The sequence below is a fragment of the Oncorhynchus mykiss genome, chromosome 15 (genome assembly GCF_013265735.2).
Source record: "Oncorhynchus mykiss isolate Arlee chromosome 15, USDA_OmykA_1.1, whole genome shotgun sequence".
In the NCBI taxonomy this organism is placed as follows: Eukaryota; Metazoa; Chordata; class Actinopteri; order Salmoniformes; family Salmonidae; genus Oncorhynchus; species Oncorhynchus mykiss.
Window position 1 is genome coordinate 23,565,066 of NC_048579.1, and position 25,479 is coordinate 23,590,544.

Below are 25,479 nucleotides of genomic sequence, written 5' to 3' on the forward strand. Positions count from 1 at the left end.
AGATGTGTGTGTGTGAATGTTTACGTAGAGAGATGTGTGTGTGTGAATGTTTACGTAGAGAGATGTGTGTGTGTGAATGTTTACGTAGAGAGATGTGTGTGTGAATGTTTACGTAGGGCCTACGACAGAGGTTTCACAAAAAAATGTTTTTAGCATGCTGAGCATACCTCGCAGGCACCTAGCATATTAACACACAGAGATGCGATCAGTCACTTAGTTAGTACGCAGACCAGGGGAGCATGGCTTACAGTAGAGAGTTTTGGTGGCGTGCAGATTTATGTTCCTGTTTTCCATGGTTGTGTATGAGATTTACCGTGCAGCCCAGGGGACCTATATATTCATTTAAACAGTATAGTATTTATATTGTCCAGGGTAATGTATCTGACAGAAGACATTTCTTCTTCTGGTTTCAATGGAAACTGCCAAACCACAGTACGCTTTGATGGATCTCTCTATTTGTCCGGTGTTTGTTAGTTCTGCATGGACGTGATGTGAATGTTGGTTATTACTGCATTGTTGGAACTAGAAGCATTTCGCTACACTCGCATTAAACATCTGCCAACCATGTGTATGTGACAAATACAATTTGATTGGATTTGAATGGGAAAAACACCTCGGCAACAGATACACAAGCATGCTACTGAGATGAAATTATACCGAGGAAGGAGGTCGAGCTTCTTGAATCTGTACCCCTCCATAGAACGTCTCAGTAAAGGAGAAGAGCTGTTTAATGTTACCTGTACTTCGTCAGACTGTGTGCAATAATTCTCTGGTTTCAGTGAAATCACCCAACCCAGCATTAAACATAGTTTTACTTATGAATGAGTGTGTTGATAGGTGATGTGTTTCAGGTTCAGAGTTGCTCAGACTTGTAAATACTCCACATAAACACAGACTGGTTGTTTGTTAGGCACATTCTGTTTCCTGTGTCCAGACTTTGATGATTGGCTAATGGCTGAAATATTTAACATAAATCGAAGGGTTGCAGAGGGGAATGTAAATGATTCTGACAGGGGTATTCTGACCAGCGTGTTACTGCTTAGTCTGCATCCAGAGACCGAAAGAGCTCGGATTCAAGTAGCTTTCCCCAAATTCTAAGGTCTTACAGAAATCCCGGTTGTAAGATTCCTGGAATCAGGAGGGAATAAGCAGGACATAACGAATCCCCAAACAGGGATTTCTGGGAAACTTGGGAATTTTGATCAACTTGGTGTAATTTTGCAATCCTAAAGAGAGCATCACTAAAGCATTGTAGAAATGCTTAACTCCCACCATCTCTCTCTCTCCTCCCTCCAGTTCTCGCGGGTGTTGAAGAACAGGGCGTGGCCCACCTTCAAGCAGGCCAAAACCAAGGTGTTCCCGCTCCACAGCAGCGACTTCTGCCCCACCAACTGCCATGTGAACGTGATGGAGGTGTCCTACCCCAAAACCACCACCTCTCTGGGCAGCGCCTTCGGAGTGCAGCTGGACAACAGGAAGAGTTCCACCCTGGAGAGAGGAGGTCGTAACGCCGAACAAGGTGAGAGCATGGCACTAAGCCCTGACCTCTGACCCTAACCCTGGAGGGTTAGAGAAGGTTAGAGAAGAGGCCAGCAACTGAATTTCTTGTCATCTTGCTAGGATGCCAATGTCCATTGTAGTGCTGCGTTTAATTCTGACCGTCTCCCAGGTAAGCTGAACCCCATGGTGTACGTACAACACACCATCACCAGTATGGCAGCTCCGTCAGGTCACAGTCTGGGTCGTACGGAGGGTCACGGCCTCCGCTTCCTGCTCCGGGAGGATGACCTGCTGGTCTTGGACTCCTACCAGAAACTACTAGGCAAGCTGACCACGCTGGTGAAAGAGATGGAGGGCCACGCCTCACAGATACACGAGTGAGTCTGGCAACACACACGTACACAGATATGTGCAGGCACACACACACCTGCCTTGCACGTACGCGCGCATGGTGCGCTCACACACAGCCTTACTCAGAAGTATTTTGTTTGTCACTTCAGGAGTGGAAGAATGTGTTTATTTGTCTGAGACTATTGGTTTGATTTCCATTTTAATATGCACTGCTTGGACGGTGAAACCGGCTGGGGAGAAAATAGATTTTGGTATAAGCAGAGGAAATGGTGTGATTTGTAAAGACCGGCGACTGCTTCCGCTGACGCCGTTTCCCCTACTATAAACACACACACATTCACACTCACACACACACACACACACACACACACACACACACACACTAGTATAAACTGGTCCTCCGGATACATGTGAGCCTCATAAAGTGAGCAGTAGTTTTAGAAGGCCATTGTGTGTGATATAGTGGTCTCTAGTGAGTGAGAGGAGACTTGGTCATTCTCACTCACGTTGTTACTTCAGTGCGAGCGGTGCGTGTGTTTCCTTGCTGGCCATGCTGGTTCCAGTGCTGTTGATGGTGTCATTGTTTGGAGGTTCAGAGTCACAGGGAGAAAATGTGAAACACTGACATCTGACAGGAACAACACACACACACACACACACACACACACACACACACACACACACACGCACATATGCTTATCAGCACGGATGTTAATGACATGCTTCTGTCAATGCTAATTAGTGTATGCACACATTGTGACGCACTGAGACATTCCTTAAAGGTAGACAAGGTAGACTCATTTGCTGTGACCTCTATGGTTCTGGGTGTGTCAGTGTTAGCCAGTGGATTACAGAGACTATTGATCGGTCCTCTGATCTCTGATAGGGCCTCTCAGGAGCAGCACAGCAAAATGAGCTCCCGGGCCCTCTTAAACCAGGCAGAGAGGGAGGGTCCATTTTGAAGGGCCCTGATTTAAAAGTTTTCTCTTGCACTCTCTTTCGTTCTAACCCTCTTCTTCTCTCTGTCCCTCGTCCATTCTCTCTGTCCCTCGTCCATTCTCTCTGTCCCTCGTCCATTCTCTCTGTCCCTCGTCCATTCTCTCTGTCCCTCGTCCATTCTCTCTGTCCCTCGTCCATTCTCTCTGTCCCTCGTCCATTCTCTCTGTCCCTCGTCCATTCTCTCTGTCCCTCGTCCATTCTCTCTGTCCCTCGTCCATTCTCTCTGTCCCTCGTCCATTCTCTCTGTCCCTCGTCCATTCTCTCTGTCCCTCGTCCATTCTCTCTGTCCCTCGTCCATTCTCTCTGTCCCTCGTCCATTCTCTCTGTCCCTCGTCCATTCTCTCTGTCCCTTGTTATTTTTTTATATTTTTTTACAGTAAACATTACAATCACAAAAGTTCCAAAAGAATAAAGACATTTCAAATGTCATATTATGTCTATATACAGTGTTGTAACGATATGCAAATAGTTAAGGTTCAAAATGGAAAATAAATCAACATGACTATAGGTTGTATTTACAATGGTGTTTGTTCTTCAGATCACAAATCTTGCTGCTGTGATTGCACACTGTGGTATTTCGCCCAATAGATATGTGAGTTTATCGAAATTGGATTTGTTTTGGAATTTTTTGTGGGTCTGTGTAATCTGAGGGAAATTGTGTGTGTGTGTGTGTGTGGCTCTCTCGCTCTCTCTCTCCGTCTCTCTGTCTCTGTCTCTCTCTGTCTCTGTATCTGTGTGTGTAAGTGGCTGTGTGGTGTGTGACTGACCTTGTTTCTCTAACTCTGTGTGGTGTGTGACTGACCTTGTCTCTCTCTCTGTGTGGTGTGTGACTGACCTTGTCTCTCTGTCTCTGTGTGGTGTGTGACTGACCTTGTCTCTCTGTCTCTGTGTGGTGTGTGACTGACCTTGTCTCTCTGTCTCTGTGTGGTGTGTGTGACTGACCTTGTCTCTCTGTCTCTGTGTGGTGTGTGTGTGACTGACCTTGTCTCTCTGTCTCTGTGTGGTGTGTGTGACTGACCTTGTCTCTCTGTCTCTGTGTGGTGTGTGACTGACCTTGTCTCTCTGTCTCTGTGTGGTGTGTGTGACTGACCTTGTCTCTCTCTCTGTGTGGTGTGTGACTGACCTTGTCTCTCTGTCTCTGTGTGTGTAAGTGGCTGTGTGGTGTGTGACTGACCTTGTCTCTCTGTCTCTGTGTGGTGTGTTACTGACCTTGTCTCTCTATCTCTGTGTGGTGTGTGACTGACCTTGTCTCTCTGTCTCTGTGTGGTGTGTGTGACTGACCTTGTCTCTCTGTCTCTGTGTGGTGTGTGTGACTGACCTTGTCTCTCTGTCTCTGTGTGGTGTGTGTGACTGACCTTGTCTCTCTGTCTCTGTGTGGTGTGTGTGACTGACCTTGTCTCTCTGTCTCTGTGTGGTGTGTTACTGACCTTGTCTCTCTGTCTCTGTGTGGTGTGTGTGACTGACCTTGTCTCTCTGCCTCTGTGTGGTGTGTGACTGACCTTGTGTCTCTGTCTCTGTGTGGTGTGTGAATGACCTTGTCTCTCTGTCTCTGTGTGGTGTGTGACTGACCTTGTCTCTCTGTCTCTGTGTGGTGTGTGACTGACCTTGTCTCTCTGTCTCTGTGTGGTGTGTGTGACTGACCTTGTCTCTCTGTCTCTGTGTGGTGTGTGTGACTGACCTTGTGTCTCTGTCTCTGTGTGGTGTGTGACTGACCTTGTGTCTCTGTCTCTGTGTGGTGTGTGACTGACCTTGTCTCTCTGTCTCTGTGTGGTGTGTGACTGACCTTGTGTCTCTGTCTCTGTGTGGTGTGTGACTGACCTTGTCTCCGGTCTTTTGTGCTGTAACCATGTATTGATGAATTGAAGCTTTCACATTTGGAACAAAGGCTACTTTTATTTCACAATCAGCATTTCCTTCCTTCCCCCTCCAAAGTGGAGACGGATTTCCAACTTCCAACCTCACTGGAGGGAATGGGGATGTTTCAGTAATGGGAAAAGAGAGAGCGGACATGGAAGGATTATTAGTTGCACAACTTCTTGGCGGTGGTTCCTTGGCGTTGACCGTTTAGAAGCACCACAACCTTTGACCTTTTGCATCAGGACACCGAACATGGAGTCCCACAAGCTGTCCGAGGACGTGCCTGATGACGTGGTTTATATCTCTACCGCTTCTCCTCTCTTCTCCCCACGTCCTGCATCACGTCAAGTCCTCCTCTCCTAGTAATTTTCACCGTTGTTTATTTTCTCTTCTGCCCCAGTTCTCTCTCTTCCAACCTTTTCTCTTCCTAACTTATGTCCCCCTATCCCCCCGCCTCTCCTCCTCTCCCGCCTGCGTCTACCAGGTAAACGTCCATCCATTTCTCATCCCAGAGATTCGAACGCTAACAAAGTCTGTCTCAAATGGCACCCTGTTCCTTATATACAGTACACTGATTTGGACCAGGGCCAATAGGGCTGGGTCAACCAATAGGGCTGGGTCAACCAATAGGGCTGAGTAAACCAATAGGGCTGGGTCAACCAATAGGGCTGGGTCAACCAATAGGGCTGGGTCAACCAATAGGACTGGGTCAAAAGTAGTGCTCTATACAGTACCAGTGAACTTTTGACACACCTACTCATTCAATGGTTTTGATTTTTTAGTATTTTCTACATTGTGGAATAATAGTGAAGACATCAAATCTATGAAATAACACATATGGAGTCATGTAGTGCCAGAAAAGTGTTAAACAGATCCAAATATGTTTTACTGTATATTTGAGATTCTTCAAAGTAGCCACCCTTTGCCTTGATGTCAGCTTTGCACACTCTTGGCATTCTCTCAACCAGCTTCATGAGGTTGACTACAGTCATCCAAGTAAAACGAAGGCCCAACACAGTGCCTTCATCAAGTATTCACACACCTTGACTTTTTACACATTTTCTTGTGTCATTTTCTTGTCAACGATCTACACAAAATACTCTGATGTCAAAAATGCAAACATTTGTAAAATGCTTCATGAGGTAGTCACCTGGAATGCATTTCAATTAACAGGTGTGCCTTGTTAATTAGTGGAAATTCTTTCCTTAATGCGTTTGAGCCATTCACAGGTGTTGTGACAAGGTAGAGGTGGTAAACAGAAGATAGCCCTATTTGGTAAAATACCAAGTCTTTATTATGGCAAGAACAGCTCAGATAAGCAAAGAGAAATGACAGTCCATCATTACTTTAAGGCATGAAGGTCAGTCAATCCGGAACATCTCAAGAACTTTGAAAGTTTCTTCAAGTGCAGTCGCACAAACCATCAAGCGCTATGATGAACCTGACTGGGAAAACCCAGAGTTACCTCTGCTGCAGAGAATAAGTTCATTAAAATAACTGCACCTCAAATTGCAGCCCAAATAATTGCTCCACAGAGTTCAAGTAACAGACACATCTCAACATCAACTATTCAGAGGAGACTGCATGAATCAGGCCTTCATGGTCGAATTCTTTCAAAGAAACCACTACTAAAGGACACCAATAAGAAGAAGACACTTATTTGGGATAAGAAACACGAGCAATGGACATTAGACCGGTGGAAATCTGTCCTTAAGTCTGAGTCCAAATTTAAGATTTTTGGTTCCAACAGCCGGGTCTTTGTGATATGCAGAGTAGGTGAACAGATGATCTCTGAATGTGTGGTTCCCACCGTGAAGCATGTAGGAGGAGGTGTTATTGTGTGGGGGTGCTTGGCTCGTGACACGGTCAGTAATTTATTTAGAATTCAAAGCACACTTAATCAGCATGGCTACCACAGCATTCTGCAACGATACGCCATCCCATCTGGTTTGCACTTAGTGGGACTATCATTTGTTTTTCAACAGGACAATGACCCAACACACCTTCAGACCAAGAAGGATAGTGATGGAGTGCTGCATCAGATAACCTTGACTAGTATTCTTCAATGTAGAAAATAGTAAAAAATAAAGAAAAACCCTTGAATGAGTAGGTGTTTCCAAACTTTTGACTGGCACTGTATATTGAATAGAGTGCCATTTGGGACGCATCCCACCTCTCCAGTCCAGTCAGCTCCAATACTTCACATCTGTCCACTCTAACATGTTCACTTCCTCTCTGATTAAACCATGCTGATGCACTGTTAAGAACCTGACTGAGGTAAAGGCTTTGTAATGCAGATGCTCTTATCGATCTTGTGAGGGTGATTGATGCCTATTGAGCCGATAGAGCTTGTCAAGGGGCTTGATTAAAGGTGTATGTATATAAAGCTATTCAGGACAGACTTAGGGGAGAGCTCTGAGAGTTGGTCGCTCTCGCTCTCTTTTTGCATCTTTCCTTCTCTCCCTTCTGTTTCCTCTCTCTGTTTCTCCCTCTGTTTCTCTCTCTCTCTCTCTCTCTCTCTCTCGATCCCGCCCCTGACCCAGTGTTGTGGTCCTGTCATTGTTATTAGTGGTTTAAGCAGCAAATGACCGATCTGCATGAAACTTGATACACTATGCATACAAACGTATGTGGACACCGCTGCAAAGTAATGGATTCAGTTATTTCAGCCACACCCGTTGTTGACAGGTGTATAAAATTGAGCACACAGCCATGCAATCTCCATAGACGAACATTGGCAGTACAGTGGCCTTACTGAATAATTTATTGACTTTAAACATGCCACCTTTCCAACAAGTACATTTGTCAACTTTCTGCCCTGCTAGAGCTGCCTCAGTCAACTGCAAGTGCTGTTATTGTGAACTGGAAACGTCTAGGAGCAACAACGGCTCAGCTTCAAAGTGGTAAGCTACACTAGCTCACAGAATGGAATCGGCAAGTGCTGAAGCGCATAGCGCTTAAAGATCATTTGTCCTCGGTTGCAACACTCACTACCAAGTTCCAAACTGCCTCTGGAAGCAACGTCAGCACAAGAACTGTTCGTCAGGAGCTTCATGAAATGGGTTTCCGTTGCAGAGCAGCCACACACAATCCTAAGATCACCATGCTTAATGCAAAGCGTCCGCTGGAGTTGTGTAAAGCTCGCCGCTATTCAATTCTGGAGCAAAAAAATGGAAAATGACGCCGACAGGGAGGGCTTCTCGCTCTTAGGAAATGTTCCTGTATTTTGTTTTTTTTATGTAATATTTCTTACATTATTAGCCCAGAATTTTTTTATTAGCCCAGCTGAAAAGGACTATTGGATATCAGAGCGGCAGTAACTCACCAGCACTACCAGCATTACGACCAGAAATACAACATTCCCAAATCAGATCCTTTGTTGCCCTGGTGTGCACCCCCAGGGCAATTGAACTGAATCCAGAGGCCGACCCAAAACACTGCCGGCGGAGGAGAGGTACTCGGAGTGGTCTTCTAGTTCGACTTAGGAGGCACGCACACCACCCACCGCTTCCAAGTATATTACTCGCTAATGTCCTGTCTATGGATAATAAAGTTGACGAGCTTAGGGCGAGGATTTCTTTCCAGAGAGACATCAGGGATTGTAACATACTCTGTTTAACGGAAACATGACTCTCTCAGGATTTACTGTCAGAGTCCGTCCAGCCAGCTGGGTTCTCCGTTCATCGCACAGACAGGAATAAATATCTCTCCGGGAAGAAGGGCAGGGGTGTATGTTTCATGATTATTGACTCATGGTGCGATTGTGATAACATGCAGGATCTCAAGTCCTTTTGTTCAACCAACCTAGAATACCTCACAATTAAATGCTGACTGTATCGTCTCCAATAAAATAATTTTGGGTTATAGTCACAGCCCTCAAAGAACATCACTGGACTTAATGCAAACTGGAAACCACAGGACTCATTTATTTTATCTGGGGATTTTTACAAAGAAAATTGTAGAAATTTTGGCTGCCGAAGTTCTAAAACACTTGACCACTGCTACTTCAACTTCTGGGATGCCTACAAGGCCCTCCCATGCACCCCTTCAGAAAATCTGATCGTGACTCCGTTTTGCTCCTCGCTTCCTATAGGCAGAAACTCACAGGAAATACCTGTGCTAAGAACTATTCAATGCTGATCTGACCAATCGGAATCCACACTTCAAGATTGTTTTGATCACACGGACTGGGATATGTTCCGGGTAGCCTCTAAGAATAGCATTGACGAATATACTGATACGGTGACTGAGTTTATCAGGAAGTGTATAGGAGATGTTGTACCCACTGTACTATTAAAACCTACCCAAACCAGCAACCTTGGATAGATGGCAGCATTTGTGGAAAACTGAGAGAGCGAACCACTGCATTTAATCATGGCAAGGTGACTGGGAATATGGCAGAATACAAACAGTGTAGTCATTCCCCTTTGTAAGGCAATCAAACAGGCAAAACGTCAGTATAGAGACAAAGTGCAGTCGCAATTCAATGGCTCAGACACTATATGTATGTGGCAGGGTCTACAGACAATCACAGACTTACAGTGCCTTGCGAAAGTATTCGGCCCCCTTGAACTTTGCGACCTTTTGCCACATTTCAGGCTTCAAACATAAAGATATAAAACTGTATTTTTTTGTGAAGAATCAACAACAAGTGGGACACAATCATGAAGTGGAACGACATTTATTGGATATTTCAAACTTTTTTAACAAATCAAAAACTGAAAAATTGGGCGTGCAAAATTATTCAGCCCCCTTAAGTTAATACTTTGTAGCGCCACCTTTTGCTGCGATTACAGCTGTAAGTCGCTTGGGGTATGTCTCTATCAGTTTTGCACATCGAGAGACTGAAATTGTTTCCCATTCCTCCTTGCAAAACAGCTCGAGCTCAGTGAGGTTGGATGGAGAGCATTTGTGAACAGCAGTTTTCAGTTCTTTCCACAGATTCTCGATTGGATTCAGGTCTGGACTTTGACTTCGCCATTCTAACACCTGGATATGTTTATTTTTGAACCATTCCATTGTAGATTTTGCTATATGTTTTGGATCATTGTCTTGTTGGAAGACAAATCTCCGTCCCAGTCTCAGGTCTTTTGCAGACTCCATCAGGTTTTCTTCCAGAATGGTCCTGTATTTGGCTCCATCCATCTTCCCATCAATTTTAACCATCCTCCCTGTCCCTGCTGAAGAAAAGCAGGCCCAAACCATGATGCTGCCACCACCATGTTTGACAGTGGGGATGGTGTGTTCAGCTGTGTTGCTTTTACGCCAAACATAACGTTTTGCATTATTACCAAAAAGTTCAATTTTGGTTTTGTCTGACCAGAGCACCTTCTTCCACATGTTTGGTGTGTCTCCCAGGTGGCTTGTGGCAAACTTTAAACAACACTTTTTATGGATATCTTTAAGAAATGGCTTTCTTCTTGCCACTCTTCCATAAAGGCCAGATTTGTGCAATATACGACTGATTGTTGTCCTATGGACAGAGTCTCCCACCTCAGCTGTAGATCTCTGCAGTTCATCCAGAGTGATCATGGGCCTCTTGGCTGCATCTCTGATCAGTCTTCTCCTTGTATGAGCTGAAAGTTTAGAGGTACGGCCAGGTCTTGGTAGATTTGCAGTGGTCTGATACTCCTTCCATTTCAATATTATCGCTTGCACAGTGCTCCTTGGGATGTTTAAAGCTTGGGAAATCTTTTTGTATCCAAATCCGGCTTTAAACTTCTTCACAACTGTATCTCGGACCTGCCTGGTGTGTTCCTTGTTCTTCATGATGCTCTCTGCGCTTTTAACGGACCTCTGAGACTATCACAGTGCAGGTGCATTTATACGGAGACTTGATTACACACAGGTGGATTGTATTTATCATCATTAGTCATTTAGGTCAACATTGGATCATTCAGAGATCCTCACTGAACTTCTGGAGAGAGTTTGCTGCACTGAAAGTAAAGGGGCTGAATAATTTTGCACGCCCAATTTTTCAGTTTTTGATTTGTTAAAAAAGTTTGAAATATCCAATAAATGTCGTTCCACTTCATGATTGTGTCCCACTTGTTGTTGATTCTTCACAAAAAAATACAGTTTTATATCTTTATGTTTGAAGCCTGAAATGTGGCAAAAAGTCGCAAAGTTCAAGGGGGCCGAATACTTTCGCAAGGCACTGTAAAAAGGAAAACCAGCCACGTCACGGACACCAACGTCTTGCTTTCGGACAAGCTAAACAACTTCTTTGCCCGCTTTGAGGATAACACAGTGCCACCGGCGCGGCCCGCTACCAAGGACTGTGGGCTCTTCTTCTTCGTGGCCGATGTGAGTAAGACATTTAAGAGTGTTAACCTTTGAAAGGCTGCCGGTCCAGACGGCATACCTAGCAGCATCCTCAGAGCATGCACAGACCAGCTGGCTAGTGTGTTTACGGACATATCCAATCTCTCCCTATCCAAGTCTGCTGTCCCCACATGCTTCAAGATGTCCACCCTTGTTCCTGTACCCAAGAAAGCAAAGGTAACTGAACTAAATGACTATTGCCCCGTAGCACTCACTTCTGTCATCATGAAGTGCTTTGAGAGACTAGTCAATGATCATATCACCTCTACCTTACCCGACACCCTAGACCCACTTCAATTTGCTTACCGCCCCAATAGATCCACAGATGATGCAATCATCATCACACTGCACACTGCCCTATCCTATCTGTACAAGAGGAATACCTATGTATGAATGCTGTTCATTGACTACAGCTCAGCATTCAACACCATAGTACCCTCCAAGCTCATCATTAAGCTCGAGGCCCTGGGTCTGAACCCCGCCATGTGCAACTGGGTCCTGGACTTCCTGACAGGCCGCCGTCCGGTGGTGAAGGTAGGAAACAACACCTCCGCTTCGCTGATCCTCAACACTGGGACCCCACAATGGTCCGTGCTCAGCCCCCTCCTGTACTGTTCACCCTTGAGTGCGTGGCCACGCACTCAATCATCAAGTTTGCCAACAATGATGAGACAGCCTACAGGGAGGAGGTGAGGGCTCCGAGAGTGTGGTGCCAGGAAAATAACCTCTTACTCAACGTCAACAAAAGAAAGGAGATGATGGTGGACTTCAGGAAACAGCAGAGGGAGCAACACCCTATCCACATTGACTGGAACGCAGTTGAGAAGGTGGACATTTTCAAGGTCCTCGGCATACACATCACTGACAAACTGAAATGGTCCACCCACACAGACAATGTGTGGTGAAGAAGGCGCAACAGCACCTCTTCAACCTCAGGAGGCTGAAGAAAGAAACCCTCACAAACCTTTACAGATGCACAATTGAGAGCATCCTGTCGGGCTGTATCACTGCCTGGTACGGCAACTGCACCGCCCGCAACTGTAGGGCTCTCCATTGGGGTGGTGCCTCCATCCCAACGCATCACTGGGGGCAAACAAGCTGGGACCGAGAAACTGAAAACAGCTTCTATCTCAAGGCCATCAGACTGTTAAATAGCCATCATTAGCACATTAGAGGCTGCTGCCTATATACATAGACTTGAAATCACTGGCCACTTTAATAAATTCGAACACTAGACACTAATAATTTAAAGTTAAAATATTTTCCATTACTCATCTCGTGTATATACTGTATTCTATTATTTTCTACCGTGTCTTAGTCTATGCCGTTCTGACATTGCTCGTCCAAATATGTATATATTTAATTCCTTTCCTTTACTTAGATTTGTGTATGTTGTGAAAGATATTACTGCACTGTTGGCACTAGAAACACAAGCATTTCGCTACACCTGCAATAACATCTGCTAAGCATGTGTATGTGACCAATAACATGTTACTTGATTTGAGCACTTGAAACGCTTTCCCTGTGGTGATGAATCATGCATCACTATCTGGCAGTCCAATGGACAAATCTGGGTTTCGTGGATGCCAGGAGAACGCTACCTGCTCGAAGGCATAGTGCCAACTGTAATGTTTGGTGGAAGAGGAATAATAGTCTGGGGCAGTTTTTCATTGTTCGGGCTAGGCCCCTTAATTCCGGTGAAGGGAAATGTTAACACTACAGCTTACAATGACATTCTAGACATTTCTGTGCTTCCAACTTTGTGGCAACAGTTTGGGGAAGGCCCTTTTTCAGCATGACAATGCCCCAATGCTCCCATTCTTCTCTGCAGATCCTCTCAAGCTCTGTTTGGTTTGATGGGGAACGTCGCTACACAGTGATTTTCAGGTCTCTCCAGAGATGTTTGATCAAGTCCGAGCTCTGGCTGGAACACTCAAGGACATTCAGAGACTTGTCCCAAAGCCTGTGTTGTCTTGGCTGTGTTCTTAGGGTTGTTGTCCTGTTGGAAGGTGAACATTCACACTAGTCTGAGCTCTTGAGCCGGTTTTCATCAAGGATCTCTCTGTTCTTTGCTCTGTTAATCTTTCCCTCGATCCTCACTATTCTTCCAGTCCCTGCCACTGAAAAACATCCCCACAGAATGATGCTGCCACCACCATGCTTCACTGTCAGGATGGTATTGGCCAGGTGATGAGTGGCGCCTGGTTTCCTCCGGACGTGACACTTGGCATCTTGTTTCTCATGGTCTGAGAGTCCTTTAGGTGCCTTTTGGCAAACTCCAAACAGACTGTCATGTGCCTTTTACTGAGGAGTGGCTTCCGTCTGGCTACTTTACCATAAAGGCCTGATTGGTGGAGTGCTGCAGAGATGGTGGTCATTCTGGAAGCTTTTCCCATCTCCACAAAGGAACTCTGGAGCTCGGGTTCTTGGTCAACTCCCTGACCAAGGCCCTTCTCCCCCGATTGCTCAGTTTGGCCGGGCGGCCAGCTCTAGGAAGAGTTGGGGGTTCCTAACTTCTTCCAGTTAAGAATGATGGAGGCCACTGTGTTCTTGGGAACCTCTAGTGCTGCAGAATTGTTTTGATAACATTCGCCATATCTGTGCCTCGACACAATAATGTCTCTGAGCTCTATGGACATGGCTTTGTTTTTGCTCTGACATGCACTGTCTACTGTGGGACCTTATATAGATAGGTGTGTGCCTTTCCAAATCATGTCCAATCAATTGAATTTACCACAGCTGGACGCCAATCAAGATGTATAAACACCTCCGGGATGGTCAATGGAAACGGGATGCACCTGAGCTCATTTTCGAGACTCTTGGCAAAGGTTCTGAATACTTATGTAAATAATGTATTTCTGTTTTAATTTTTTTCATAGTTTCATAAATGTGAAGGAGAAAAGAGGTTTTTGCTTTGTCATTATGAATTATTGTGTGTAGTAGGGGGAAAAAGTATCCATATTAGAATAAGGCTGTCGCAAAATGTGGAAAACGTGAAGGGGTCTGAATACTGCATTTCTCCCTGCTCCCTCTGATGCCCTGCACACAAGCCCTAAGCTGCTTACACTTCCTTATATACTACCAGCCAATCACGGGGCCTGGAACCTTCTCCATGGCAATGGAATGCCACTGCATTCTAGAGGGGCATTGTTGTGGCATCTGGAGTGGGATTTAATGATGGCAGGTCTCCGTTGCTTCTTCTCTGAATGGATAGATGTCGGGATGGATTAAAGGGGAAAACGACAGGACTTTTGAAATGATAGAGCCTGTATCATCTATCATGTGATGTGAGGTGTGAGAGGACATGAGGGCAGTCTGTTAACTCCGCCAAAATGAAACAGTCTCAAGTAAAGCCTGAAACGTGACACAACGGAAAATATACGCAGTGACGGACATGAATGGAATTAGTCTGAAATGCAAACAGACATGGCGTGTTAGTGTTTTTCTGTATATAGGCCAGTCAGGAAGTCCAAGCCTGGCATTTATTGGAAATATGGCTCTAAATGACTCCATGTGTTGCTGCAGTTCTGTGAAAATATCCTGGTCTGCATGCTAAATGGCACAATATTCCCGATCGTGTACTACTATGTAGGGAACAGGGTGCCATTTGGGACGCACAATCGCGCTCTGATCCTCTTCCTCCACAAAGCCCCTGATAGAACCCAGGCATGCAGAGCGAGAGGCTGAGTTGAGGGGCTGGTGTGTGTTGAGTTTAGGCTGTTGACGCAGCTGGCTGTGCATGTTTGAAGTTATTCATATTTGGAGGACCTCTGGCCTGCTGGCGTTGTTGTGAGGAAGACTAGCACAAACAGGTTGGAGCTTTGTTTGGCTCTCACTGTCAGTGGGTGTGTGAGTGATGCATGCGCACGCACACACATTCGATGATAGGCCTCCACACACATGCAAGTGCGGACACATTCACTCGCTCACATGTCTTAACATACGCAATTACACATACACACACACACGCAAACACACACATCTTGATGATGTTAAACGCTGTGTTCTTTCACCACGAGGCATGTTTTCGGTGTAAAGTCAACTTGACATTGCACTTTTGAGAGGATGTTAAGGTTGGAGGAGTGAAGCCTTGTTCGTCGTCATGCTCTCCTGCCTGGTTAGTTGGTGATGGTTATTTTTGACTGCTACAGGAAGGCTGTAGAGTGTGGCTACTTTCAATAACCTGCATTTTCTCTCTCTGGTCTCTCTCTCTTTCCCTCTTCTCTCTCTCTCTCTCTCTCTCCCAGCCTCCTCTCCTCCATCACCCTCCCCCCTGCCTCAGACATGAAGACCCCAGAGAGTTACATCTCAGCGGAGAGCGAAGGAGAGCGAGGAGGAGAGAAGAACGGAAAGAAGGTGTGTTTCAACGTTGCCGGAGACGAACAGGAGGACTCAGGACACGACACCATCAGCAACAGAGACTCCTACAGGTAATGACCAAGAGAGGGAGGGATGGAGCGAGAGAATATAGTTGGTAGCCAATTAGCCTGTTGGTGAATAACATTTCTCCCTCTGTTGTTTTTGTGACTAACAGCAACATAAAGGCTGCATCCCAAATGGCACCTGTTAGGAAGGTCTAGATCCTTCTTGACCTCTTTGTCTTGACCTCTCCGTTCAGATGGTGTCTCCAAAATAAATGTATACAAAAGGCAACTACAAACAGCCCGAACTAACGAAATACCTCATGGCCACCAAACCCACCAGCAGCCTTACGGCTCTCCAAACTGGCCCTCTGACTGATCACCTTAATGGGCAGCACCCGACGTGCTTATTAAGCAGGCTCAGCACTTGGACAAGGTTGCTGCTGCCCTCTGGGGGAATGGAGTGTGGTAGTGTCACATGCATAGTGTGTTTGTCTATGTCCTAACCCTAACCTTCCCCCCTATATCATAACACAAAGTATTCTCTACTTTTAACCAAGGTCCATAGGGTATAGGGTGCCATTTGGGATGACGCCAGAAAGATTGACAGTAACCAGTTTTTAGTATTAGAGGGCAGTAATAGTGTTTCTACGGGCTGCTGGAACATGTTTTTCTCTGTGTCTCTCTTCAGTGACTGTAACAGCAACAGGAACTCCATAGCTTCCTTCACCAGTATCTGTAGCAGCCACTGCAGCTCCTATGTTCACAGTGATGAGATGGACTCAGGTAACCACTACACACACACACACACTTTGATGAGATGGACTCAGGTAACCACTACACACACACACACACACACACACACACATACACACACACACACACTTTGATGAGATGGACTCGGGTAACCACTACACACACACACACACACACACTTTGATGAGATGGACTTAGGTAACCACTTCACACACACACTTTGATGAGATGGACTCAGGTAACCACTACACACACACACACACTTTGATGAGATGGACTCAGGTAACCACTACACACACACACACACACACACACACACACACTTTGATGAGATGGACTCAGGTAACTAGTACATGCAGTCACATACACACAGACTCCAGTTAGCAGAACCCTGTAATCCAAGTCAACCCCCCCCCCCCCCCCCCCCCCCCACACACACACACACACACACACACCACAGATATAAATTACATAACACACGTGAATGATTTACCGTGGAAGTAGTTGTAATGTTATAAATGACCAAAGTATACTGCAAATGCCTCACCTGTCTGTCCACAGTAGTAACACCATTCAGGATTAGGGTTGCACATCGAGGGTATATTACTGGAAACTTTCAAAGTTTACCAGTAAACTAACAGAATTTTGTTAACTTTCAAGGATTTCTGTAATTTGTCTAGTGGCCCTTTTGGGTATTTGCACCCAACTTCATCTTCCATAATCATGTCAACAAAAGAACAAGCTTGAAATGAACTTCAACCAAATTTGAACCCAGCTCAATGAACAGAACAGAACACACGTCCTTTTCTTCCCTCTGTCCACAGTAGTCCTATACAATAACGCCACACATGATACGTACTATTTACTATACAGGACACAAGTTCAAGGCCTACTTTAGACCGCACGATACTTGTTCCATTTTCCCTATTCAACCACAAGGTATAATAACACACATCTGACTGACAGGACTTGATTATGACCTGGCTACATGATTATGGCTTTGAATCTAATGCATGTAACAATTGGCACCATATTCTATACATAGTGCACTACTTTTGACCAGAGCCGCATGGTCCCTGGTCGAAAGTAGTGCACTATATAGGGAATAGGGTGCCATTTGGGATGCAACCCATGTGAACGGAAAGCCTGTGGATTAGTATGATTGGGTATGGCAGGCGTTTGGCTGGGTCAACCCACAGCTGTGTCAACCCTTACAAAAAAAAACACATGAAGTGTTCCAAAAACACATGTGAAATTGTGTGTGAATTCATGTGATTTTCCACATGTGAAATCATTTGTTTTTTCTGTAAGGGAAAAAAGTCAAATATCGATCTCTGTATCTGTCTGCTGTCTGCCAGAGAGCTATCACACACACACACACACACACACACACACACACACACACACACACACACACACACACACACACACACACACACACACACACACACACACACACACACATACACACACACACACTGTCATTGTGGTTTACAGGCCCTCACTTAGCAATTAGCATATAATGGCTATGAATTTAGCATGGAGGTGGTTTTGGCAGGATCTTTACAGCTGTGACCGAGATCTGACAGACAGATGGACACAGACAGGCGATTGGACTGGACACAGGGCTGCGTGTGTGTGTCTGCGTGTGTGTGTCTGCATGTGTGTCTGCGTGTGTGTCTGCGTGTGTGTCTGCGTGTGTGTCTGCGTGTGTGTCTGTGTGTGTGTCTGTGTCTGTGTCTGTGTGTGTGTGTGTGTGTGTGTGTGTGTGTCTGTGTGTGTGTCTGCGTCTAATGCTGACTGATGTTTATGAATATTGTCCTATAGGAGACGAGATGCCTGCCAGTGTATGGATATCTCATGATAAGCAGAAGAAACTACACAGCTTTCTGGAGCATCTCTTCAGCCAGGTGGGAACTGAGCCCTATAACAAATCCCAGTGGGCATCGTCCCATGGCGGTGGTACTGTTAAGACTCATTGCTACTACAGATTATGGACACAAGGGAGAGGTGTAACATTTCAAATTGTGAAGTAAATAATATCAGTGGACTTTGGACAATGTCGTATAGTACAATACAATAATACATTGCCTCCCAAATTGCACCCTATTCCCTATGGATCATGGTCATAAGTAGTACGCTATAGAGGGAATATGTTTCCTTTTGGGACACAGGTTAATTGTACTGTTTGACATCAGCCCCACTTGTTGCCTACTGGAATTAGATTTCGTAAATCAAATGAATCTGCCGTTGCTAAGGCTACGTCCTCCTTTCCTGACTTCCTAGAAATCCATATGGGTATGAGATGTTGTTTTGGTTTCTTAGATTTCATGTTTGTGGTTTCCTGGGATATTTAGGTTTTTTCCTTCTGACCTATCACCTCTGTTGATTTACTATCACATGTCTGGCGGGCCGGCCCACCCAACCACTGGTCTACAAACATCAGGGTAGCCTAACCTTGACCCCTAACCTCTCTCACACTCTGGGGAGTATGATAGCATGGCCCCTTTGACACACACTCTCCCCACCACGCACAAACACTCCTGGGAGACATTTCCACTGGGTTGAAAGAGCCCGTTGAACGTTTCTGTCTCCATCCATGGGCAGTAAACGTACAGAATGGGGTCCGCTGCTGCCTCGGCACTTTCCGCTCCTTTCCTTTCCTGCCTCGTTTGTTTTATTGTAGGCCAGCTTCCCGGGCTTTGTTTATACATGACAGATGAGATGTGATCTGTTAGCAGGGGTTAGGGGGTGCGTGTTTGTGTATTAGCGGCAGAGCTGTTCCAGTTCTTCAAGATTTGACGGCAGTTAAATTCATGCAATGGAATTTAATTATGGACACAGTGATTACCCAAACACACACACTTCCCTTATCACTGAAGTGCACACCGTAGAAAAGAAGATCGTAGTTTTCATCTTTGAGATATTTCTAGTTGTTGTATTTTTATATTCCTCATAAGAGTGACACTGAGGCCTCCCGAGTGGCGCAGTGGTCTAGGGCACTGCATCGCAGCGCATGCTATGCCACCAGAGACTCTGGGATCGCGACCGGGAGGTCCGTGGGGCGACGCACAATTGGCCTAGCGTTGTCCGGGTTAGGGAGGGTTTGGCCGGTAGGGATATCCTTGTCTCATCGCGCACCAGTGACTCCTGTGGCGGGCCGGGCGCAGTGCACGCTAACCAGGTCGCCAGGTGCACGGTGTTTCCTCCGACACATTGGTGCTGCCGGCTTCCGGGCTGGAGGTGCGCTGTGTTAAGAAGCAGGGCGGCTTGGTTGGGTTGTGTTTCGGAGGACGCATGACTTTCAACCTTCGTCTCTCCCGAGCCCGTACGGGAGTTGTAGCGATGAGACAAGATAGTAATTACTAACAGTTGGATACCAGGAAATTGGGGAGAAAAAGGGGGTTAAAAAAATAGAATTTAAAAAGTGACACAGAGATCCAGCATATTGAATATATTATAGAGATCATCAGACATATCGGATACATCAAAAGACCCCCTTCCCCCAACCCAAATAGTATTTTCTCCTCCCATCTCCAATACAAAGACTGTATGTCCAGCACAGGACAAATGTAGTCTCTCTAGACAGACTTGTTGCCTCCCACGATGTTCCTGTGTTTCTGGCTTAACACCTCTGTAGAAGTTCCGGCGTCAGTTGGGGTAGAACGGACGAGTCGGCGTCACCGGAGACATCACTGCTGTATCCACTTATTGCCCTAGATAAAACATGAGCTCAATTCCCGCCCGCATTTTAAGCCCCGCCTACCCAAACTCGTGATTTGTAGGGACAGTTGTCTGTCCGAAGAGGTTGTCTGACCCTCCCCGTGAAAAATGTTTCTCCCCCTTTGGAAATTTCTGAGAGAATCCAAAATTCTTCCCAGACCTTGTGCCGTAGCTCCAAACATTTCTCCAAGTGTATAAGTGCAGTATCTAGAAGTGCAGTATCTGGAAGTGCAGTATCTGGAAGTGCAGTACAGTGTTTCAGGGCAGTTTCCTCTTGCACAAACAAAGAAAACAATTTCATGACATTTCATTTAATTCTGGAATCTCCATGATCATCGAACAACGATCATCTGACTGGGAGGTTAAAGTTGTCCCAGACTGTGACAGAAGAAATGACCAGCAGGTCTGCGTTTTCAGCCTTTTTATAACAGGGGCAGAAGTATGGTTAGAGTTTCACAGTGAGGGTGCAGCCAGTGAAAGAGTAGATATGACAAGGAGATATGTCCTCACTTGTAAGCCAGGAGACCTGTCCCCGCTGCATCATAAAAGGAGACCTGACCCCCCCATAATCCACCAACACCCCCACCTTCTGGGGCTTCTTACTTAGAGAGAGGCGGACAATTGAGCTTGAGATAGCCTGGTACTCATTTCTAGACCTCAGCCCCACAGTCCAGACTCCATTTTCCCGGCTAAATGGAGCTTTACCCATCCTGCCGAGGGACTCTCTGGTCACGCCGTCTTATTCCTGACTAGCACCTTATAATAGAATCTCCCTGAGGAGAAGCCCTCTTTGCCAAGGACACAAGTAGCACTACCAAACCTCCCTGGGTAGTCATAAACATTCCTTTAGTTTGCTTCCATGCTCCAATGGTTTACCATCCTTAGAGATGGTAAGATTGGGATGTGCTGTGTTAGGGTCTAGGGTCCACTTCATACGGCTACCTACCCTTCAGCTCAGCATCACACTACGTCTTACAGTTCTCTCATCGGTTTCTCCTGCAGCTGGGACACAGTCTTTCTCCATCTGCTCTCTCTGAGACACAGCTCTCTTAATCTCTCCCTCACACACCTGGCTATAGACACTGATCTTAGACCAGTCCTCGGTGCACGACGGCTGCTTCAGCTCAGTGCTTCCCGTCAGTAGCACAGTGATTTCCTGCTCCAGCTCTTTAATGGACCATTTACCCTGCCTCTCTGCTGCAGTCTGCTTCCCCTCAATCACCTCAATGAGCTGGACCTGACTTCCCTTAATGAGATCCATCAGATCAGTGAAGAGCTGCATCCGCACGCTGTCTCCTATCTCTCTCTCTCTCTCTCTCTCTCTCTCTCTCTCTCCGCGTCTCTCTTGCTGAGCTCTATGGACTCATTAATCTCCTGAACCTTCTGTTGTCGCTCCTGGATCATCTGCTGCACCTGTGCCTCCGTCTTCCTCCTTCCTCTCCCCATACTCTTCCTCTAGAGGGACAATGTGGTGACTCTTGTGGTCTGCCTCGGTGTAGAACTGGCACACACACATCTGGTCAGTCCTACAGAACAGCTCCAAGGAGTCTGTCTTGCTTCTTGCACATCCTGTCTTCCAGGTTCTGCATGGGGGTCGATCAGCTTGTGTCTCTTTAAGGCTGCGGCTACCTGATGCAGGCTGCAGGTGAGTTTCGCGGTAAGAGGTCAGACACACCGGGCAGGATTTCAGAGCCTTGAGCTTCGTCCCAGTGCAGACGTCACAGGGCACTTCTCCCGGCTCAGCAGCTTTTACTTGAACTGCCTGCCTGAACTGAGCAGTCATCTCAGAAATGAAAGAGATCTGGTCTCTGACCAAAATCTGTTTTACGGAGTGGACACTGGCACAGTCCAGTGCTATCGCAGTATCCGCTGATGCAAGACTTGCAGAAGTTGTGTCCACATGTAATAGACAGGCTTTGTGAACACATCCAGACATATAGAGCACACAAACAAACTGCTCTTCTGACAGGATACTGCTGCAGGTGGCCATATCTAGACGGAGACCATGAAACATGGCATTAGCCGAATGTCAATAAAACTGTATGAATTGACATATTCAGCATTGAAGAGCCCCTCAAGCCTCCTAAAGCACCTCATTTATCATGTGATTTACCTAACAGAAGGAACATTTCAATAGGTGGTGCAGGTGTCCCGATTATGTTTTTTTTTTTGGGGGGGGGGGGGGGGGGGAGCTGTGGTTACACAAAAAAATAACTTTTTTTCTTTGTTGCTTTACCCTAAAAGTGACAACATATTTTTGGCATAAATGTGCCAACGGGGGTAATTTTTTATCGCAATTTGGTATTGATTGCAAAGAGACACAGTCATATGCATGTATTTTTTTTTAATCACACATTTATCCTTAAATTTGATGTTTCAAAATGTTTTTGTATGGTTTTCACATTTTGAACAGATTTTTTTAAGTACATTTTATCCGTAGTCACTAGTTAGGAACATTAGTCTGTTATTCATTCAAAATGTTGTGTTTCTGTGATACTGAGAAATTGGCGATTGAGCTCATCTGTGATAGCTGTATGGCCTAAAATGGCCACTGATATGGGGGATAATCTGTAGGCAATATGGGCGCTGGTGCCATCAGACTTTTAGCTCTAAATGTTTTATTCTATGAGCTATAAACTCGGTGCCATTTGGACCTGAAAGATGAGACTCTCAACTTGGTAAAGAGACATTGACTGGAAGTTAAATATATATTTGTTCTAGTGGCTGCCATGCCTTCCATGGGTCAAATCTGGAGTGGCTCCATACCTATATATTTTCAGTGTACATGCATCTATCTCTAGTGCCAAATTTGGTAGACTATCGCAAAGTTCACTTTTGACTCCACATTTTCAGTTTAGTAGACAACAAAATAATAGTTTATTCCTCCATATTAACACAGAAATCATGTATTTAAAAATGTTGGTAACTACTTGCTTGATAACGTCCTGAAATTTCGTAAGGATTAAAAACTAAATTCAGAATGTGTTCCTTTTTGGCGCTTTTAGGGTTAAGCGTGTACATTACTGGAGTTATACTTGGGATATAGTTTTTCAATGGAAAAAGTAAGAAATAGCTGGAAAGAGTCTAAAGTTGTCAAACAGGTTTACATATTCAATTCAAGGGGAAGGGGAATTATTGTACAGTTAAAAAATATGCCATAGTGACACCAGTCCTTTTTGATACCAAGCTCCAACCATGGAGATTTTGTCCAGGTAAATCTTTCTGTCTCCTCACCTATGTGTTCTGGTGTTGACTCTTCTGTTCTCTAATTAATAAGAGACCCTCAGGAGACAGCGTTGTTGTGTGCCCAGAGATTTCTTAAGAGCAGGTGAGAGTTTGTCTCCGGGTCGGATGATGTCTTTTCACTTCAGTTTCATTTCAGCAAAATGAAATGATAACATGCCTCTCCTTCCTGTTGTGCTAAACCAGTTTTTCCCTTTGATATATTTATTTATTTAATCTTTATTTAACCTTTATTTCAATTGGCAAGTCAGTTAAGAACAAATTCTTATTTACAATGACGGCCTAGGAACAGTGGGAACTGCCTTGTTCAGGGGCTGGGTTTTTACCTTGTCAGCTCAGGGATTCGATCTAGCAACCTTTCGGTTACTGGCCCAACGCTCTAACCACTAGGCTACCTGCCGCTACGGTATTTCTATTGTCAGGTTCACGTGCATCAGCAGATAAAGGAGAGGCATGGTAAGGTCAGGTGTCATTTTGATTTGTGTATGTCTATCCTACACTATCTACTAAGTTCCCCTGATTCAAGCTTTCAATTATGGAACATAGAAGTAAATGCACCCAGCCAGCCATTTCACAGGAGGTGGAATAGTAATACATGAAAAACACAGACTAAACAAGCATAACAACCTCAGACCGACTGGACCCGCACAATAACGTCATACATTCTCGACAGTTCTGGCACGCCATTCAGTGAACACAACATTTCTAACTTTGACGTACATCCATTACAAGTCAAAGGTTTGGACACCAGGGTTTTTCTTTATTTTTACTATTTTCTGCATTGTCGAATACTAGTGACGACGTCAAAACTATGAAATAACACATATGGAGCCATGTAGTAACCAAAATAGGGCTATCTTCTGTATACCACTCCTACCTTGTCACAACACAACTGATTGGCTCAAACGCGTTAAGAAGGAAAGGCAAAGGGTGCCTACTTTGAAGAATCTAAATTATATTTGGATTTGTTTAACACTTTTTTTGCTTACTACATGATTCCAAATGTGTTATTTGCTAGTTTTGACGTCTTCACTCTTATTCCACAATGTAGAAATGTTTTAAAAAATCTGAAAAACCCTTGAATGAGTAGGTGTGTCCAAACTTTTCACTTTTCACTGTAATTACATTTGATTCCATGAATTGAACTGCCTAAAATCATGAAGACAGAACTGGAGCAGCACCATTACCGATACACAAGCACACACCCCCAACCCCCTGCCAACAGAACACATCTCATCAGTAGTGTATGTTTCTGTCTCTGTCTCACTGTGTCTTTGTCTCTCTCTCTTCGTCTGTCTCTCTGTTTCTCTTCAGGTGGAGTCCATCACCAGTCTGCTAAAGGGAGCGGTGGTGGCCAAGGCCTTTGAACAGACCAAGTGTTTCACACCTGGACGAGGACTACAAGGTAAAGACGGAGGGGTTGTCTTTCAGTGTGCACCTTATTGACTTTGTAGTGCACTACTTTTGACGAGGACTGCCCGGTAAAGACGGAGGGTTGTCTCTTACATACAGCTGGGTCATACTGTCAATACTTAGCCTAGAACCAAACAGGCCCGACCCTAGCCTCCTGTAACCAGATGGGTTTGGTCGACGGAAGAAATACAGAAGGAAAAAAAGAACATTCTGGGGATGTTTGCCTTTCAATGGGAGGAAAAACTCCATCCTTTCTTCTCCTCCCTCCATTCCATCCCCTCCCTCTCCACATGCATCCCTTTCTCTGGCATGGTGGTATATATATATATTTTTCTCCTCCCTTTTCCTGTAAGGGCTGTTTTTGTATGGTTTTGTAGTGTTTTTGTAGTGTTTTTAGCTGGGGTGTAGCTGTGCTTATTAGAGCTTGGAGAAGTAAGATAACATTGGAGAGACTCCAGACCCAGTATCCCTCCCTCCCTCCCTCCCTCCCTCCCTCCCTCCCTCCCTCCCTCCCTCCCTCCTCCCTCCCTCCCTCCCTCCCTCCATCCATCGCTCTTTGAGAGGAAACAGGACCTGCTCAGAAAACACTGCAGCCTCCCTCACAGGGCTGCTACTTCCTGATATCCCTCTGTACCCTTCCCTTCTCTCTGTTCCTCTCATATCCCTCTGTACCCTTCCCTTCTCTCTGAGCAATACCTTATATCTGGAACTGTGCCATTGGCCTGCTGTTTACTGCAATTCCGCCCCATATTTAGTACAGTACTGCTTATCACCCAACAGTGAAGATGACACCATACAGACCTACTATACGTATATAATAGCCACAGTTGTCAGATCACATCATAACAATATCCTGTTAAGTAAAGTTTTTGGGGCTCAGTTTCTGCTTGTTTTGGCTTTACCTTGTGTGTGGGTCCCAAATGGCACCCTATTCCCTATATAATGAACTACT

At 45.3% G+C, this 25,479-nt stretch overlaps 1 protein-coding gene across 2 annotated transcripts in view; it reads left to right on the forward strand.

Annotated features, from left to right (window-relative positions):
• Positions 1–25,479, forward strand: part of prex2 (phosphatidylinositol-3,4,5-trisphosphate-dependent Rac exchange factor 2) — a 200,733-nt gene that overhangs the window by 106,958 nt on the left and 68,296 nt on the right. For both annotated transcript variants that reach the window (XM_036944101.1, XM_036944100.1), the window contains exons 24-29: positions 1,297–1,519; positions 1,670–1,877; positions 15,279–15,461; positions 16,084–16,178; positions 17,976–18,058; positions 24,429–24,519. In XM_036944101.1, coding sequence (XP_036799996.1) covers positions 1,297–1,519; positions 1,670–1,877; positions 15,279–15,461; positions 16,084–16,178; positions 17,976–18,058; positions 24,429–24,519 — 883 coding nt within the window. The remainder of the gene's footprint in view (positions 1–1,296; positions 1,520–1,669; positions 1,878–15,278; positions 15,462–16,083; positions 16,179–17,975; positions 18,059–24,428; positions 24,520–25,479) is intronic.